At 43.1% G+C, this 17,596-nt stretch overlaps 1 protein-coding gene across 2 annotated transcripts in view; it reads left to right on the top strand.

Annotated features, from left to right (window-relative positions):
* URB2 (URB2 ribosome biogenesis homolog) overlaps positions 1-17,596 on the top strand; it is a 198,083-nt gene that overhangs the window by 107,981 nt on the left and 72,506 nt on the right. Inside the window, exons 7-8 of one of the 2 annotated variants that reach the window (XM_075862642.1) lie at positions 4,257-4,499; positions 17,106-17,183. In XM_075862642.1, coding sequence (XP_075718757.1) covers positions 4,257-4,499; positions 17,106-17,183 — 321 coding nt within the window. The remainder of the gene's footprint in view (positions 1-4,256; positions 4,500-17,105; positions 17,184-17,596) is intronic. The other variant, XM_075862643.1, reaches the window with a different exon arrangement.

Below are 17,596 nucleotides of genomic sequence, written 5' to 3'. Positions count from 1 at the left end.
CGTTGCCCCGAACTCTCAGCTGAGAGAACGGAGCCCCGATCTTTGATTTCGGCGCTACTTTAGGCTAATGCGATCACGTTAAAAGGCGTCGCATTAGCCTAAAAGCCCATTAGTGAGGAACGTAAAAAGGCGTACTGTTGGTCACTAAGGGGTTAATCACATCCCAGGGGTCATATGGAAGGCTGTACAGGGGGAGCGATGACAAAAGCAGAATGTCTTCCTGGTTTCAGCTCCTCCTTCCTGCTCTGACTTTCAGCTCCTCCTTCCACTTCCTCCCCTAAACATAATTAGAACCATAAAGTAAAACTTTTCATCCTGTGCCCTTACTTTATCCCACCCATAAACGATCAGGGATGAAATGTGCTTTCTGAATGTCGATTAATGATAAGTGGGGCTTTAAAGTGCTGGGTGGCATTTTTGCAATGTGCCAGGTGTGTGCTTTCAAAAAATATGTGGGAAGGGGGGTATAATGTATTTTTTTTTTTGTATTTTATTCAGGTTTTATTTTTAAATGTCAATGTAAAAATAAAAAAATGCCCTGGCAGTGAAAGGGTTAATACAAACTTGTGTGGAGATTGGGAGTAGAATGAATAGGTATGCAAAAAAAATTGGGCCATAGAGTGTAATTAAAACCACAGAAAAGGCTATACTCACAGATTAGGAGGAGGGTAAAAAACCCGTTCCAAACAGGACGCGACCAGGTCAGAGAGCGCTGATGAAGGGAAGTGCCCAGGTGTGATTAAATAATGATAGCCACTCCCACTAACCTTGAGGGGAGTGGTGTGTTGGGCATGGAAGTAAATGTGTAATAGAAAAAATAATAAAGTACTGTGTATGATGTGCATGTGAGTTATAGGGGACATTACTAAGTGTAGTGTGCAGAAATCAGGGCTGTGAGTGATACAAAAAAGTGAGTGTAGTGTGTAAAACATGGAGGCATAGTGTTTGGCTAGTGAGGCACAGCATATATCGCCGTATAGCAGCCTATTTTGAACGACTATACTGTAAGAGAGCGGGCTGCCCTGCATGCAGTGCCAAACATCCGCACACCAGGCTATCTCAGCACCATAAGACCCGGCCGCGTCCTGAAAAAAAAGGTATGTACAATGTAAGTAACCATGAAAAAACATGGGGTATTTGTTGTCGTTTTGGCCAAAAGAACGCAAGCTCGCAATCCATGTCACGGATCCCCACACTTGCGAATCCATACCTAGAACTTTTGGTTCCAAAATCTAAGATATGCAAAAAAATTGGGACATAGAATGTAATTAAAACCACAGAAAAGGCCATACTCACAGATTAGGAGGAGGGTAAAAAACCCGTTCCAAACAGGACGCGACCAGGTCAGAGAGCGCTGATGAAAGGAAGTGCCCAGGTGTGTTTAAATAATGATAGCCACTCCCACTAACCTTGAGGGGAGTGGTGTATTGGGCATGGAAGTAAATGTGTAATAGAAAAAATAATAAAGTACTGTGTATGATGTGCATGTGAAGTTCTAGGTAGGGACTCGCAAGTGTGGGGATCCGTGATGTGGATTGTGAGCTTGCGTTCTTTTGGCCATTAGGAGGTTTTTTACCCTCCTCCTAATCTGTGAGTATGGCCTTTTCTGTGGTTTTAATTAGAATGAATAGGTGGTACCTTTACAGTATGTAAAATTTCACTGTCGGCAAATTTGGGTTTTGCTACTAGCAGATATGTAAATTTTCAAGTAATATCAAAATAAATAAACGTTTCCTGTCAGGAAGTTTTTAGGTGTTCAGCCAATAATCAGAGCTTTGAAAACTTAAAGGGAGTCTGTCACCAGAAATGTACCTATCAAACCAGCAACAAAGTAATATAGTGTAGCCTCACCTGAATCGAACGCGTTTTTTTTTTTTTTCTTCAGAGTACCTCCTTTGCTTTGAAAATCACTTTTATTCTTCATATGCAAATTAGCTTTTTGGAGCAACGAGGGCGTCGCTGTTACTCCAAACCACTCTAGCTTCGATCCCCAGTTCGTCCCTCCCTACTTTGATTGACAGGGGCCAGGCAGTGTTCACGCCTGACCCTGTAACGATCGTGAACGCGCCCACCCCTCTGCTTCCGAATCGGCGCGTGCGCAGTACATCCCTGAATTTTCACCGGTTTTAACGGCTGTACTGCATATAGTTACATAAGTTGAAAAAATACATAGGTCCATCAGGTTCAACCTTATATTACAAGGTCATTCATTGCTTCATTAATTATAACCCCCAATGCCATTTGTAAATAAATAGGCATTTAACGTTTTTTTTAAATGCTGACATAGTATCTGCCATCACTACCACTTGGGGAGGGGAATTCCATAGCTTGACCACTCTAACTGTACAAAACCCTTTTCTATATTGATGTCTGAAACGTCTTTCTTCGATATGTGTCCCCTTGTCCTTTGTAGAGTCCTTGGAAGGAATAGAGCATGTGCTAGTTCTCTGTATTGACCACACACATACTTATACATATTAATAAGATCACCACTAAGAGACGAACCTCTGCAATTCCGAGGTCCATCCAATAAAGTGATTTTCGCTGCAAAGGAGGCACTCAGGTGAAAAATTAAAGCTTTTGTTTCAGGTGAGGCTACACTATATTACTTTGTTGGTTTAATGGGCACATTTTTGGGGACACTCCCTTTAACGTTCTGAAAATCACATTTTTTCCCTCCAGGTTTTTTGTTTACACAAGCTTGTGTGCAACCTACACACATTAAAGAATTGGCTTGAATCAATTAGTTTTTTTTACTATAAATACATATTGTGTATATTTTGCTGTACTAAGATGAAGGTTCGAAGTTCTTCATAATAACTACTTTCATAAAATGAGTTAGGTGGTGAATGTTGAATTGTCTTTCATTATTCCGATTTTAACTAGCATTGATACCATGTGTGCGGGATACTGTACTGTGCCATGTTTATATCCCATACTCTCCTCAACATTGAAATTGCAACACTAAGAAGGAAAGTTTTGGAATTGTGGAAATCACAGGTTCGATAGACATGTTAATGATATGCAAATAATAAAAAAAAATATACTTACACTGGGCAATTTTCGGGCAGACAAGCGTTCATAGAATGCTCGTTGCCGATAATTGCCCTGTGTAAACGCTCGTTCTTCTGCTGATCGTATCGTTTTAAAAAACTAAAATATTATCTCGCTGCCAACATGATGATGATGTATGGGGATGAGTGATCTGAGTAACGAGCACTCGTCCCCATACATAGCTCCTTGTGAAAGGAGCAAACGAGTGTTGATCAACGAGCGGTCGTGTTGATCAACGAGCGGTCACGTTGATCAACGAGCGGTCACGTTGATCGGCGCTCGTGGCACCGGCCTGAAGGGGCCAATGTAATAAAGCCTTTACACGCCTTGGCGTACGATCAATGAGGTTATTAATGGTTGTCTGAGGAATGTTATGCCACGCTTAATGCATTTGGGTACCCAAATCCTCAAAATTGGCTGCTGGCAGCTCCCTATGCAATTGCCGACCAATGACGTCCCAGATGTGCTCAATCGGAGATCAGTCCGGAAACACTGAAGGCCATGGTAGCACGTTTAGGCCACGCAGGCTGCTCATAGTAGCATGAGCAACAGGTGGTTTGGCGTTGTCATGTTGAAAAACGACTTCTGGGACACTTTGGGGAAATGGCCGTACCACTGGTTCTACGACCAAATCAATGTAACGCCAAGCTGTTAGTGTACCTGCCTCCGCACACCTCTTGCTGTCATTCCCGTTAGTTGTTTTTCTCCCCACCTCCGGGACACAACGTTAAACAGTGCTGATATCTCGGCCTGGGCGTGCAGTGATCTGCCGGTGTGACAAATAAAGGTCCCGCAGTGAAAGGATTCTGGCCCTCTTAGTTTGTGACGAGTGGCAATAACTGGCACATCGACAAACCGGAGGCAATCCCGCAATCATCCCACACCACTTTATGTGGTTTTTGAGGATTCATGTGGCTATAAACTTTGCTATCAATCTGGCTTTTATGCCCCTCCTTCGTGCCACCGATTTGAGTTAGGTGCTTGAATTTTTTTTCATTTGAATGATCTTAGCGATACCTGCTACTTCCTTGAGTTACATAACTTTACGTCTTGCCGTTCTTGGTGTTGCAATTTCAATGCTGAGTGTAATACATGCAATCAAGGTTCCTAGCCTTTGAAACGGGTTTTTCCTCTCCGCTCCATTTAATGTATTCAAATTATGGGTAAAACAAATTATAATTTCTTTCATTCAATCCTTGTAGACCCTCAGCATGGAAGCTTGTAAGGAACATATGCTGCTTTCCACTTTTGTTGTCCCTGCTCTTGACATTATGGCTTCGATTTTACGACGAGGGGAGCTTTTTCTAAGCAATCCTCATCATGTTACACTCTCATTGAGCACACTTCTGATGGTGTCACTTGAAAATGTGAACGAGGAAGATTACTATAGAATATTTGTGGCAATACATGAAGTGCTATTTTCTGTATTACAATGTCATCCAAAGGTAATTTCACATTCTAAAAGCACATTGTATTGTAACTTGTTTTTTTGGTGGTAATGAGATTGTATCTATTTTTTAAGCATGTATTGTGTGTTCACTTTTATGTTTTGACAATACAACAGGAAATTTTAATAGAAAAATCTATTGCTTAAAATAGAAAGCCGTAAAAAGCAAAAAAAATATTTCCACAGAGAAGGTTTTATAATGTGCCCCCCACCAATTCTGAGAATGGAGAGGATGCATTGTTGACTTAGTGCTCGGCCTGATGAAGACGCTGGTACAGCGTTGAAACGTGTAGTCTTTTACAATAAATTATTTATTTTTGTATTTCCAAACACTGGAACTGCTTCTACCTTTATTACCTGCAGCGCCCGTATATGGTCCACCAATTTTTTCTTCCTGCAAATTATATAGCGCTTTGTCCTCCGTTTTTCTTATACACCGTGGCAAAACAGTGAAGATCTAAAGGTTATATGTACCCCAAAATGGTCCTTTTTATGTTTCAATAATTTTTTTTTGAAGGTCTTCAAGGAATGGTAAACTGTACATCAAGCAATGCAAGCAGCAGCCGGGGGCAATCCCCATAAATTGAATCATGACCGACAAATATATTCCAAATATTGCCAAATATCAAAGAAAGAAGGAATAAAAGGGAGGGAGAGATAGCGAAAAGAGGGGGGAAGATAGGAGAATGAGGGTTAAGTGTCTTCCAGGCAAAATGAACCTACGAGATCATCCTAAGGTATCTGAGCCATGGCTGCCAAACTTGAAGGAAGAGCTCCTCTTTATCGGAGATCATACAGTGTAAACGGTCATTGACCATGATCCAATTCAGTTTAGTCTTAACCAGATGAAGAGGAATCACAGGACTTTTCCAAGATGTAGCTATAGCAATTTTGGCTGCCAGGAAAAGAAAGGATACAAATGTATGAGAGGCTTTAGATAATCCAGGGACGGTCTCATTAAGTAATGCCTGATGCGGGGAGTTTCAAGTTAAAGAGGCTCTGTCACCAGATTATAAGTGCCCTATCTCCTACATAGTCTGATCGGCGCTGGAATGTAGATAACAGTAGTGGTTTTTATTTTGAAAAACGATCATTTTTGAGGAAGTTAAGAGCAATTTTAGATTTATGCTAATGAGTTTTTTAAAGACCAACTGGGCGTGTTTTTATTTTTGACCAAGTGGGTGTTGTAAAGAAGTGTATGAGGCTGACTAATCAGTGACCAATCGGTGTCATACACTTCTCATTGTTCCAGCCCAGCTTCTTTCACAGCACAATTGACACTGTGCTGTGGATCATGCTGGGCTGGAACAATGAGAAGTGTATGACACTGATTGGTCAGCCTCATACACTTCTTTACAACACCCACTTGGTCAAAAGTAAAAACATGCCCAGTTGGTCTTTAAGAAACTCATTAACATAAATCTAGAATTGCTCATAACTTGCTCAAAAATGATTGTTTTTCAAAATAAAAACCACTGTTATCTACATTACAGTGCCGATCAGATTATGTAGGAGATAGGGCACGTATTATCTGGTGACAGAGCCTCTTTAAGCTGAGTTATAGAATATAACATATTAAAGATTCTTCACCAGAATCAGCGTACCTTCGGGCAACCCCACCATACATGCAGAGGGTCTCCTCTCCCACACATCGACTGTGTCCGAAGCAAGAAGATGAGGAAGAAGGGAACATCTTGGCCAGTCTAGAGGGAACGAAGTACCATCGTAAATATACTTTATAATTGGCTTAGACAGCGAAGCGTTAATGGAAATTTTCACAGTACGTTCTGCCATATCTTGCCATTCCCTAACCGTAAAGGATGTGTCTAAGTCCCTCTTCCACATAGACATATATGACCGTTTGTCCGACGGCGAAACCAAAAATGAGTAAATGTTAGACAAGAGATGACCACTAGAATTATTCAAGCATAAATTCTCAAACTGAAGTACTCTGCAGACCGAAGTAGGTTTAAATGAGGACATAAAGTGGTGAATCTGGTGAAAGCTAAAAATCTCAGAGTCCGGCATGTGGTATATAGACTGATAAAAAATGACAGGGTTTTATGCTAATCTATCACAGAAATGTCCAATTCGGTATAGATTTTTATCTAGCCACCAATGAAACGCTGACGGTTGCATTCCAGGAGCAAAAATAGGATTAGCAAATAATCTGGCTGCAGACGAAGAACAATATAAGCCTTTGAAGGTCTTTTAAATAGGGGGCAAGGACAACTATTGGTAAAGTGCGGAAAAATACGATTCTGGGAAAAACCGTCATTTTAATAGCTGCAATCCTACCGAACCAGGAAAGAGGCATAGAAGCCCGGTGCTACAAGTCTGTTGTAAATTTTTGTTTGAGAGGGAGCAAATTTGAGCGAAAATGGGTGGAGAATAGCAAGGAGTGAGGTGAACCCCCAGATAGGAGATTTTGTCTTCCTTCCATCTCAGCTCAAAGTTCAATTGCATCAACTTGGCCATGGAATGTGGAATGCTGATGTTCAAAACCTCAGACTTAAAGAGGCTCTGTCACCAGATTTTGCAACCCCTATCTGCTATTGCAGCAGATAGGCGCTGCAATGTAGATTACAGTAACGTTTTTATTTTTAAAAAACGAGCATTTTTGGCCAAGTTATGACCATTTTTGTAGTTATGCAAATGAGGCTTGCAAAAGTACAACTGGGTGTGTTTAAAAGTAAAAGTCCAAGTGGGCGTGTATTATGTGCGTACATCGGGGCGTTTTTAATACTTTTACTAGCTGGGTGCTCTGAAGAGAAGTAACATCCTCTTCTCTTCAGAACGCCCAGCATCTGACAGTGCAGACCTGTGACGTCACTCACAGGTCCTGCATCGTGACGGCCACATCGGCACCAGAGGCTACAGTTGATTCCTGCATCGTGACGGCCACATCGGCACCAGAGGCTACAGTTGATTCTGCAGCAGCATCAGCGTTTGCAGGTAAGTCGATCTTACCTGCAAACGCTGATGCTGCTGCAGAATCAACTGTAGCCTCTGGTGCCGATGTGGCCGTCACGATGCAGGACCTGTGAGTGACGTCACAGGTCTGCACTGTCAGAAGCTGGGCGTTCTGAAGAGAAGAGGATGTTACTTCTCTTCAGAGCGCCCAGCTAGTAAAAGTATTAAAAACGCCCCGATGTACGCACCTAATACACGCCCACTTGGACTTTTACTTTTAAACACACCCACTTGGACTTTTGCAAGCCTCATTTGCATAACTACAAAAATGGTCATAACTTGGCCAAAAATGCTCGTTTTTTAAAAATAAAAACGTTACTGTAATCTACATTGCAGCGCCTATCTGCTGCAATAGCAGATAGGGGTTGCAAAATCTGGTGACAGAGCCTCTTTAACATGGTTGAATTGGTGTAAGATGTGATTAAAGATTCAGGAGGGACAAAATAATGCCATTAAGATGTTGTCCACATATAGTGCACATTTTTTGTGTCTGATCCACATCCTCCACTCTCTTTATCTCCTTATTCATCCTAATCAGGTGGGCCAGGGGCTCAATTGGCAAGACAAAAAGGATAGTGGAGAGAGGGCACCCCTGTCTCGTCCTTTGGGCTATGGATATACGGTCTGAGGAAAATCCCTTGATCATTGCCTGGGCAGATGGAGTCGAATATAGACTTCTCAAAAGGGGAATAAATTTATCACCAAACCTCCAACGCCTTAGGACAAAAAATTAATTGTCCCAGCTCAGGGAATCGAAAGCCTTATGGAGGTCCAGCGACCGGCACAGTGCTCCCGTTTTCTGCGTTCCATCCCAGTGTGAACAACCAAGGGATAGAAGACCAATGATCCTTCTAGTCTGATAAGCTGCTTGTCTGTTCGGTACGAAACCCACCTGACCAGGGTGAATATATTGTTCTAGAAAGGCATTGAGTCTCGTTGCCAAGATTTTAGTGCAAATCTTCATGTCAACATTAATTTAGTGATGTTGGCCTATTATTTTGGCAAGAAAAAGGGTCTTTACCTGGTTTTGGGATCACCAAAATATACGCCTTAAGGGCTTCAGGTCCAGGAGAACCACCATCCCTCAAAGCATTAAAGAGGCTGACCAATGGACGGGCCAAAACATCTGCAAATTTGTTATAGTAAGGATTAGAGAAACCATCAGGTCCTGGGGATTTAGTGGATTTAAGGGATTTAATCGCACCCCAAACTTCCTGAGTCGAATATAGGGGCCTCCATATTATCTCTGGGGGGGGTGGTCTTTTAATACAGGCAAGGAGATATCTTGAAATAAAGCATTAACTTTCACTTTATCTAGCTGGGGAGGAGATTTATAAAGGGAGGAGTAGAATGAAAAGAAACTATTGAGAACCTCTTTAGGGTGCTGCGAGAGATTACCGTTCACTATCCTTAGTTTAGGGACCATAAAGTTACGAGACAATGAAGCCAGTTTCCGAGTTAAAAGGGTGCCTGGTTTGTGACTTTGGGCAAAAAAAGAATAGTGTGTCCAACGAATGTGACGTTCTGCGATAGTCGTAAGACACAAGTTAAGTTCGGTACGGGCTTCTTCTATCTTAGACTGTAAATCAAGGCTATTATCTGCCTTTTGCTGTCCAACTAAAGCTAAATAAGTTACTTCCTTATCCTTAAGAATTTGGTCTCTAATTCTTTTCAGACGTGAGGCAATCTGAATGTTTCCCTCTAAGGGTAGCTTTGTGGGCCTCCCAGTTAATAGCTGGGGAAGTGTCAGTCGCGCAATTAATTTGGAAATATTGTTCAAGTTCAGTTGCAACTTCTTTGGATATTTGTTAGAAGGCACTCCTTTAAACGCCATGAGCTAGACCAAGGCTTAAGCCAAAAGCAATCCGATGTAAACAACACCAAGTCTTGATCTCCCCACGAAATGGGGTGTTTTTTGGCACGGAGTAGACTATTTAAGAGCGGAGATGAATGAACAGATCGTCTAGGCGAGAGTAAGATAAATTCGCATGAGAATAAGAGGTATAATCGCTGATGGTAAGATTGGCAGATCTCCAGGCATCAACAAAATCATGGGAGTGTAAGAGTTTGGCTAATTGCAACCCCTGTTTAGGGGGGGGGGGGAACACCTGTGATCGTTTTGTCAAGGAGGTGATCCAATGCTACATTAGAATCCCCACCCAAAAACACTTTACCAAGGAAATGAGGAAGTGTCAGAATATTGCATTGAAAAAACTTATTAGGCCTTCGTTTGGTGCATAATAAGAAATAAATGTGGCCGGAGTGTCCTGTAGTGTAATATATACGAGCAAATACCTGCCCTCAGACTCTGCCACTGTAGTTTGATGTGTGAAGGGAATATTTCTCTTGAAACAGATGCTCACTCCACTCCTTTTCCGCAGCCACTGCTCAGTAATACAAAGGATAATGATTATGCATAAATTTAGGACAAGAGCTAGTGGAGAAATGCAGTACTTGTTGAAACATAACATCACAATTCAAGGATGTATATGTTTGGAAGGCTTGCTGCCGTTTTGTCGGCGAGTTGAGGCCTTGAACGTTGTGAGTGACCATGTTAAAGGAGGACTGAGGGTCAGCCATGACCAAAATGTTCACAGAAAGCACCATTCCTAAGACACTCGACCATCATAAGAAGGGGACAGGAAAGGAGGAGAGGAGCAAAAGTAAAAAAGAAAAAACAAACACAAATTATTACGGTACATATAGCAAGATTTAAAGCAATGCCCAAATATATGCCATGGGGAATGTTTAGAAGTCAAAATTCATGTCGAAGATCTGGAGCTCCAAAGTGGTCGAAGACGTGCTGTAGAAGAAGAGGAAGCAGGCAGTGGCGATTTCCTCGGTGGAGGTGTACCATCTTTTGAAAGTAGACCCAAACATTCCATAATGGCTTTTCCTTGGAGAGAAGCAAAATAGTGTGGTCGATTGCGGTAAGAAAAAGTGAGATGAAAAGGGAAGGCCCATCGATATCTAATCCCCTGGCGAATCAAGACTTGGAGGAGACGTTTTAATGAACGACTCCTTTGGATCGTGCGAGGCGCCAGATCAGCGAAGATCTGTATGTCGCAGCTACGCAGTCATAGCTATTCTGAGGACCTGGAAGCTTTCATGACCTTTTCCTTCACAGAGTAATATTGAGGCTTTACTAACAAATCTCTGGGCAGACCATCTGTGTGGGGAGCAGTAAGTGCCCTATGCACTCTATCAATATCAAAATAGCAGTCAGGTGACTTCCGGAGGCGGGACATCGCGAGTGGCCACATCTTACCTCAGCTCCTAGAACCGTGCAGGGAATCCGGCTGATATCGCCGACATCGGAGGCGAACTGACCTCGTTCCAGCAGTGGGTGCACAAGACGTCCTCCCCTGCACCATCGGAACCGCTCATTTGCTCCGGGAGTCGTCAGTGTCTCCATCGAGGCACGCTGCCTCAGAGGCCGCCGGCCATATTGCGGCCTATTACCTCGCCACGGGTGAGTACAGCCTGGTGGCAGCGCTGAAGCTGCAAGTTTACATTCTCCCCTCGGTGAGGGTTTCAGCGCCCTGATATTGCTCCCCATGGACATTTGACTGCCGGTGAGGGCTGCTGGCATTGCCTGACTACCCGCATCACGGAGGAGCTGTCGGCCATCTTGGGGCCTGCCATTCCATCCCATCCAGAGTCAGCAGGTCACTGCTGTTGGCCGGTGAACATCACCTCCCTCCATAGGGGACACTGGAGGGGATTGAGACATCTCTGCCTGGCTCCTTAGGGGCGAAGAATTGAGCACCCCGCTTGGTGCTGGCTCCTTCCTCACCATCAGGGGTTTGGCGGCCATCTTGTGCTCTGCTCACCTTTACCTTCCACAGTAAAGCATCTGGACCGGAGATACCGCCTGTTACTGAGTGAGTACAGTGTCTCCCCTTTACATTGCCAGATACATGGGCCTGACTACTCATACTTCTACAATATGACTTATATGCCCCCTGGATAACTACATTGCCTGATACACGGGCCTGATTGCTCATACTTCACTACCATCTGAATTAAGCAATCGCTGAATGCTTGTGATATTGCTGCCACCTAGTGGTCATTCTACCATTGTTCGTTACATCTTCTTCTCTACAAATTGAAAATCCTGATAAGATGCTTATGCCATAACCCCAAAATGTAGGAGATGACCCGTCTACCCTAATTTAGCCCTCCCATCTCTCTCTCCCTGCCTTGATAATGGACAAATTCTTCATAGACACGCTCAGCCTCCATGTCTTACTAGGCAATCCCAAGGGACCAACCCTAAAGCAGAAGCAATGACAATGGGAAAGGCTGGTAAAGACAAACCGGGGCCTAGACCTCCTCAGACTCTGTCTGCATCACTGTCTTTTCCTCACTCGCCAGAGCTTCTCCAAATCTATCTCCGACTGACAGTCCTATGTCCTCTCCGCTTATGGATCATCATCATGCCACTGCAGTGGCAGAAGAGGTATCTCGCTTAATGATGCCTTTATTTGACAAGAGAATTGATCTGATCCATACCTTCATTATCTCAGACTTGGCGCAGATTACCACAAACGCGCAAAAAATAGCGGACCTGGAAAACAGTGTGCTGGCATGCGAATCTACAGTGTCTGATCTAGATAACTCGGTAGCTCAACGCCAAAATGCAGAAATCAAAATCATTCTAAGAGAGAAGCTGGAGGACCTGGAAAACAGGTGGAACAATCTGCACTTTTGTAGGAATTCCCGAAAGCTCGGTGGGTGACCATCTTATGCATCTTCTCACAACAGACCTCCCTTCCGCCCTCCAACTAGATCTTCCACCGGACCCATTTAGCATTGAGCGTGCTCAAAGAATTGGGAATTGAGAGAGAGAGAGCGAGAGAGAGAGAGAGTAAACCTCGCCCAGTTATAGCGAAATACCTTAACTGGGTAATCAAGGAACGTGTTTTAAGGGCTTATAGACAGGCCAAGAACTTGCAGGTCAGGGGATCTAAACTCCTTATTTTCCAGGACTTCTCCTCAGCAGTCTACTTGAAAAGAAAGGCATTCACGCCAATATGCCGTCGTCTACATGAGAATGGAATACGTTTCCAACTTCTGTACCCAGCAAAGCTCAGGGTGACTGAAAATGGCCGAACCAACATCTACGAGGATCCTGGAGCAGCTTGATGTCAATTCTTCAGAGATGTCCCTGCCTGACCTGTCTTCACTTTTGGGGACTCTTCTACCTTATTTTCTTCAGTGCGTTATCGCGTGTTGCATATTTGCACTGTAGCGCTGCTATTGTTTTCTTTTGATATGCCTTGCATTACTGATTTTTATTGCTATGTGATGCACATATTTTTCACTTTGTTTACCTATATTTTTCTCCTAACTCCGGTTTTTCTCTACCCTCTTCTTCCCTGGACACGTGTTCTCCTCCTAGGCTGCTACGTCGTGGGATCTACTTCTTGCTGGGACAGTGGACCCCAAACTTTTTTTAATTCAACGCCCCCTTACTTTGAGATCACCCCTACGGGGATAGGATGAGTACCCTTTATAGCACTATAGACACACCTGTTGTCACGCCTTCCACACTACGAATGGTCATTTGAAAAGTTGCCGGCTTAAACACTATAATCAAACGTAAAAAGGTAGTAACTCACTTAAAGTGACTGAGACCTCATGTAATTTTTTTGGAGCAAGGGTGTGTGGAGGGGGGGGGGAGTTTCTTGAGGGCCCCAAGGTTGGGCGACTGTTACACTGCCTCATACACTTCTAAATCCAGAGGGGTGGCGACTCTTTTTCACAAATCTCTGGACCTGACTGTTCATGATACATACTCAGACCCGGGTGGACATTTCCTGTACATCGATGTTACCATTAACAAGCACAGATATAGCCTTGTTAACATATACGCAAACGTGTACCCTAACGCGGACTTTTACTCCTCTCTCTTCACTTTTCTACTTCAGAGATATACACATACTCTGATTTTGGGAGGTGACTTTAATCTCGCCTTGAACTCAGACATAGACCGGTCCAACCCGACCACACAGGACCGCGCGGGGGCCTCGGTACTCCTTACACTCATGGACCACTTACCATTGTCTGATCCCTGGCGTGTAAACCATACCGCCTCACGGGAATACACATATTTTTCACATGTTCACAACACTCACTCGAGAATTGACTATTTTCTTATACCGGATTCCCTTTTTCCATCACTCACCTCAGTAGACCTGACACCCATATGTATATCGGATCATGCTCCAGTATGCATGAAAGTTACCACGATCACTCTGACATCATATAGTCGTAACTGGCGCTTTCCTTCCTATCTGTTGGCCTCTAAGGATTTTCGCAAATACCTGACCGTCCACTGGTCTCATTACGTAGATGTCAATATTGCCCACTTAGATGATACGGCCCTTTTCTGGTCTGCGTCCAAGGCGGTTATGAGAGGACATATCATCTCTTATGTTAATTTTAAACAAAAGGAATATCGTAAGAAGTTTCATACCTTAAATATGGACATTATCAAAGCCCATAAATTACTGTTAGAATCCCGTACTCCTGAGGCTAAAACAGCATATTTAGCAAATCTCTACTGGAGACTTACATACAGGTTCAGGCTAGATAGGGCGTGGATATGACCAATAACAGATATTTTAGATGGGTTAATCGTGTTGGCTCCCTGCTGGCGAAAATTCACAGACCTAAGTACTCGAATCGTAACATTGTGAAACTAGTGGATCCCGTATCTCGCTCTGACGTTTTAGACTCTGACCTCGTCCGACGGGAGTTGATGAATTATTTTGCGGACTTTTATTGAATGACAAAATATGACCAGGAGGAAACAAAGTAATTTCTGTCCAGGCTTCATCTGCCCAAACTAACTGAAGAAAATAGAGCAGTTTTAAATAATGATATTACGGAGGCGGAGGTTGCTTCAGCAATCCCTAAGCTACCCAATAATAAAATGCAGGGTTCTGACGGCCTATCGGCTGAATATTACAAGCTTTTGCCAGACCTTATACCGACATTGACGAGGACTTTACAAGCCATATTTAGCGGGAAGATTGACATGCCTGACTTCCATGAGTCTAGGACCATATTGCTTCCCAAACCTGACAGGGACCCAACTCTCCTTTGCTCATATCGCCCAATTTCCCTTTTGAACCAAGACTATAAGCTCCTAACAAAGATTCTGGCCGACCGCCTCCAAACCATGCTTGGCCCGATCATTGCCCCAACCCAACTGGGTTTCTTAAGAAATAGACATTCTACTAAAGGTATCTGTCAGGCTGTAGCAGCCACGGTGTCTGCTCTTTGACTCTGTATCATGGCCATTTCTCACAGCGGTGTTGCAGTCCCGGGCCTTCGGGGAGCGCTTTCTAACGTTCCCCTCACGATCACAGGCCTGTTCTACCACATCTCTTACCATCAATGAACTTAACTCCCCTCCTATCTTGATTTTCAGTGCTACGCGCCAGGGATGCCCTCTCTCACCACTACTATTTAACTTGTCCCTAGATCCACTTCTTCGTCATCTACAGTCCATAGCATGTTTTCAAGGTATACAAATTGGAGATTCTCAAATTAAATTATCGGCATTTGCGGACGATATTCTGTTGTTCATATCTAATCCTGCTTCTACTCTCCAACCGATTCTTCAGGATATCTCATTTTATGGTTCCCTGTCAGGTTTTAAGATCAATCTACAAAAATCAGAAGCCCTAATTCTTAAGGGTTCCTCCAGGCTACTATGGTCCTCGAAGCATGTGTTTAAGTGGAACTCTTGATTCAATTCCCTATTTGGGGGTACACATCACGAGACAACCATCGCGTCTATATAAACAAAACCTAAATCCCTTTATTGCGTGTTTGGAGTCCCAACTCATGGCTTGGAGGCACTTTACTCTATACTTTTTAGGTAGGGCAAATCTATTAAAAATGGTTATATTCCCTAAATTGTTATATTTACTACAATCCTTGCCTATATACTTGAGAGCAGTGGACGTTAGGTGGCTGAACACTCTTTCGTGGCTACATTTGGAACAACAGGAGACCAAGAGTGAGCCTATGTATATTGCAGCAATGTCGTGACCATGGTGGGATTAACTTTCACCAGATTCACTTATCCAATCTCCAATCACTCGTAGTTGAGCTGCCATATTGTATAACTGGTAGCTCTTGCTTTACTGATTCTACATTAGATCAACAATTTTCAAGACCCGTTTCCTTAACATGCCTCTTACACACTCCCTACTCGGCTCTGTCACCCGATCAACGAGCTAACCCCTTAGTCATGTCCTCCTGGAAGACATGGACCAAGCTCAGACAACATTTAGGTTTAAACCCTAGATTTTCCATACTCCTTCCTTGGATCAATAACGGTCTTTCGTCGATGGGCTCTGAGAGGGTTGACTTGTATTAATCAGATAATTAACATGCTTAATCGCCGTCCATATTCATTTAATGAACTACGTATACAATACGATTTTCGGCGACAACACCCATTTTATTACATGCAGGCCTGTAGCCATGCTCACAAGGTCATTCGACGCTTACAAGATAAAGGGATAACAACCATTGGACTACACTAAATCGAAATCAGGCGTATCTTACTGATTTGACCATTTAGATCAAATAACTCATGACGATATCCTGTCATATGTAACTACGGCTGCCAAATACCTCCCATCAGCCATGTACTGGGAAATGTCTTTTGAAACCGCTCATAGGGGCTTTCTCATGGGTAACTCCTCTGATCATTCATGTGTAAAGTGTGGAGCACCGCACGCAGACTTATTATATTGTCTCTGGTTTTGCCCAACTATTGTTGATCTTTGGCGAAAAATACAATACTTCGTGTCAAACATCCTGTCCATACAATGCCCCTCAACCCAAAAGTGGTGTCTATTTGGGATACTGCCACCTTCCATGCTCTTTATCCCGAAACATCACAAAAAACTATTCTACTATGTCTCTGCGGCTGCTAGGAAGGCGATTCTCCTGGTTTGGATAACTAAAACACCCCTCACACATCTTATCTTTTCAGAATGGATTGGGTGGTAACCTCCCTTCGAAAACAGCATAAAACTGAAGTCTTTTTTATGTTATGGGAGAACTTTATACCTCTTACCATTTCATATAAAACAAAAACTATTTGCATGCTTTGGCTCCACAACTTGGTACCTGGAGCAACAGCTGTCTGGTGTGGCACCGATCATAGTATGATTCCTTAATATCTGTACTACCTCGCAGTGACGGTGGAGGATACACGTGTACATCTGCTTTTCCTTTCCCCCCTCTATCCCTCCCTTTCCACCTTCTTTATGGTTTATTAACTGTGTTTTATGTCCTATGAAAATTTGACACTTTTTCAATTTGACTTTGGGGTAAAATCTCTAATTTTGTCATCGCTTTAATCAGCATCATCTGTAGTGATTTGTACAATTTCTAGATTGTATAATATGTAAAATAATGATATAAGTGTTCAGAGTTGCTATTGTCATGGGATATTTTGTTGAATTCTTGTTTGTCTGTCTGTAACGTTTGGAAAATATAAAAATACATAAATTTACAAATAGCAGTCAGGTAAATCAGGAAGGAGATGTTTGAAAAGATCGTTTACTGCAGTTTCTAAATCCAGGACATTTTTTAACAGACCTCTTATACGGAAATTTTCCAGCCTGGATGTGTTTTCCATGTCTTCAAGTTTAGAGTGGGCTTCCTCAAGCTGCTGGTATGTCATCAATACAATCAGAGTGCTGGTTAAGTCGTCACAGTGTTATCAATTTTAGCCTCCATAGCTTTCATTCTAGACCCCAGAGCATGAAAGTCAGCTTTATGTTCAGATGTGATCTTCACACATGTTTTTTCAAGTTCTTGCTCTAAGCGTTGTGAAAAGCGTGCAATAAGCACTTTTTTCGCCAGAATATGCCCCAGTGTCCGCTTGCAGCTGCGAGGACGATAATTGAGAGGATCCATCCTGCCTGGCTAATTGAAAACCCCTGTACCGCAGGTTCTGCAGAGGAAGCATTGGAGTCATCATCCCCAAACAAAACTGAGGCAGGGCTTGGGCTCCAAAAACTTGGGGTACCTCCATCGACGCTGTGTATCGGGTATGGTGAGGGTGCCTGCAACTGAGGAGAGTGA

The sequence above is a fragment of the Rhinoderma darwinii genome, chromosome 4 (assembly GCF_050947455.1).
Source record: "Rhinoderma darwinii isolate aRhiDar2 chromosome 4, aRhiDar2.hap1, whole genome shotgun sequence".
Classification (NCBI taxonomy): domain Eukaryota; kingdom Metazoa; phylum Chordata; class Amphibia; order Anura; family Rhinodermatidae; genus Rhinoderma; species Rhinoderma darwinii.
Note: the sequence above shows the minus strand (reverse complement) of the source record. Positions and strands in the feature narration are given on the sequence as shown.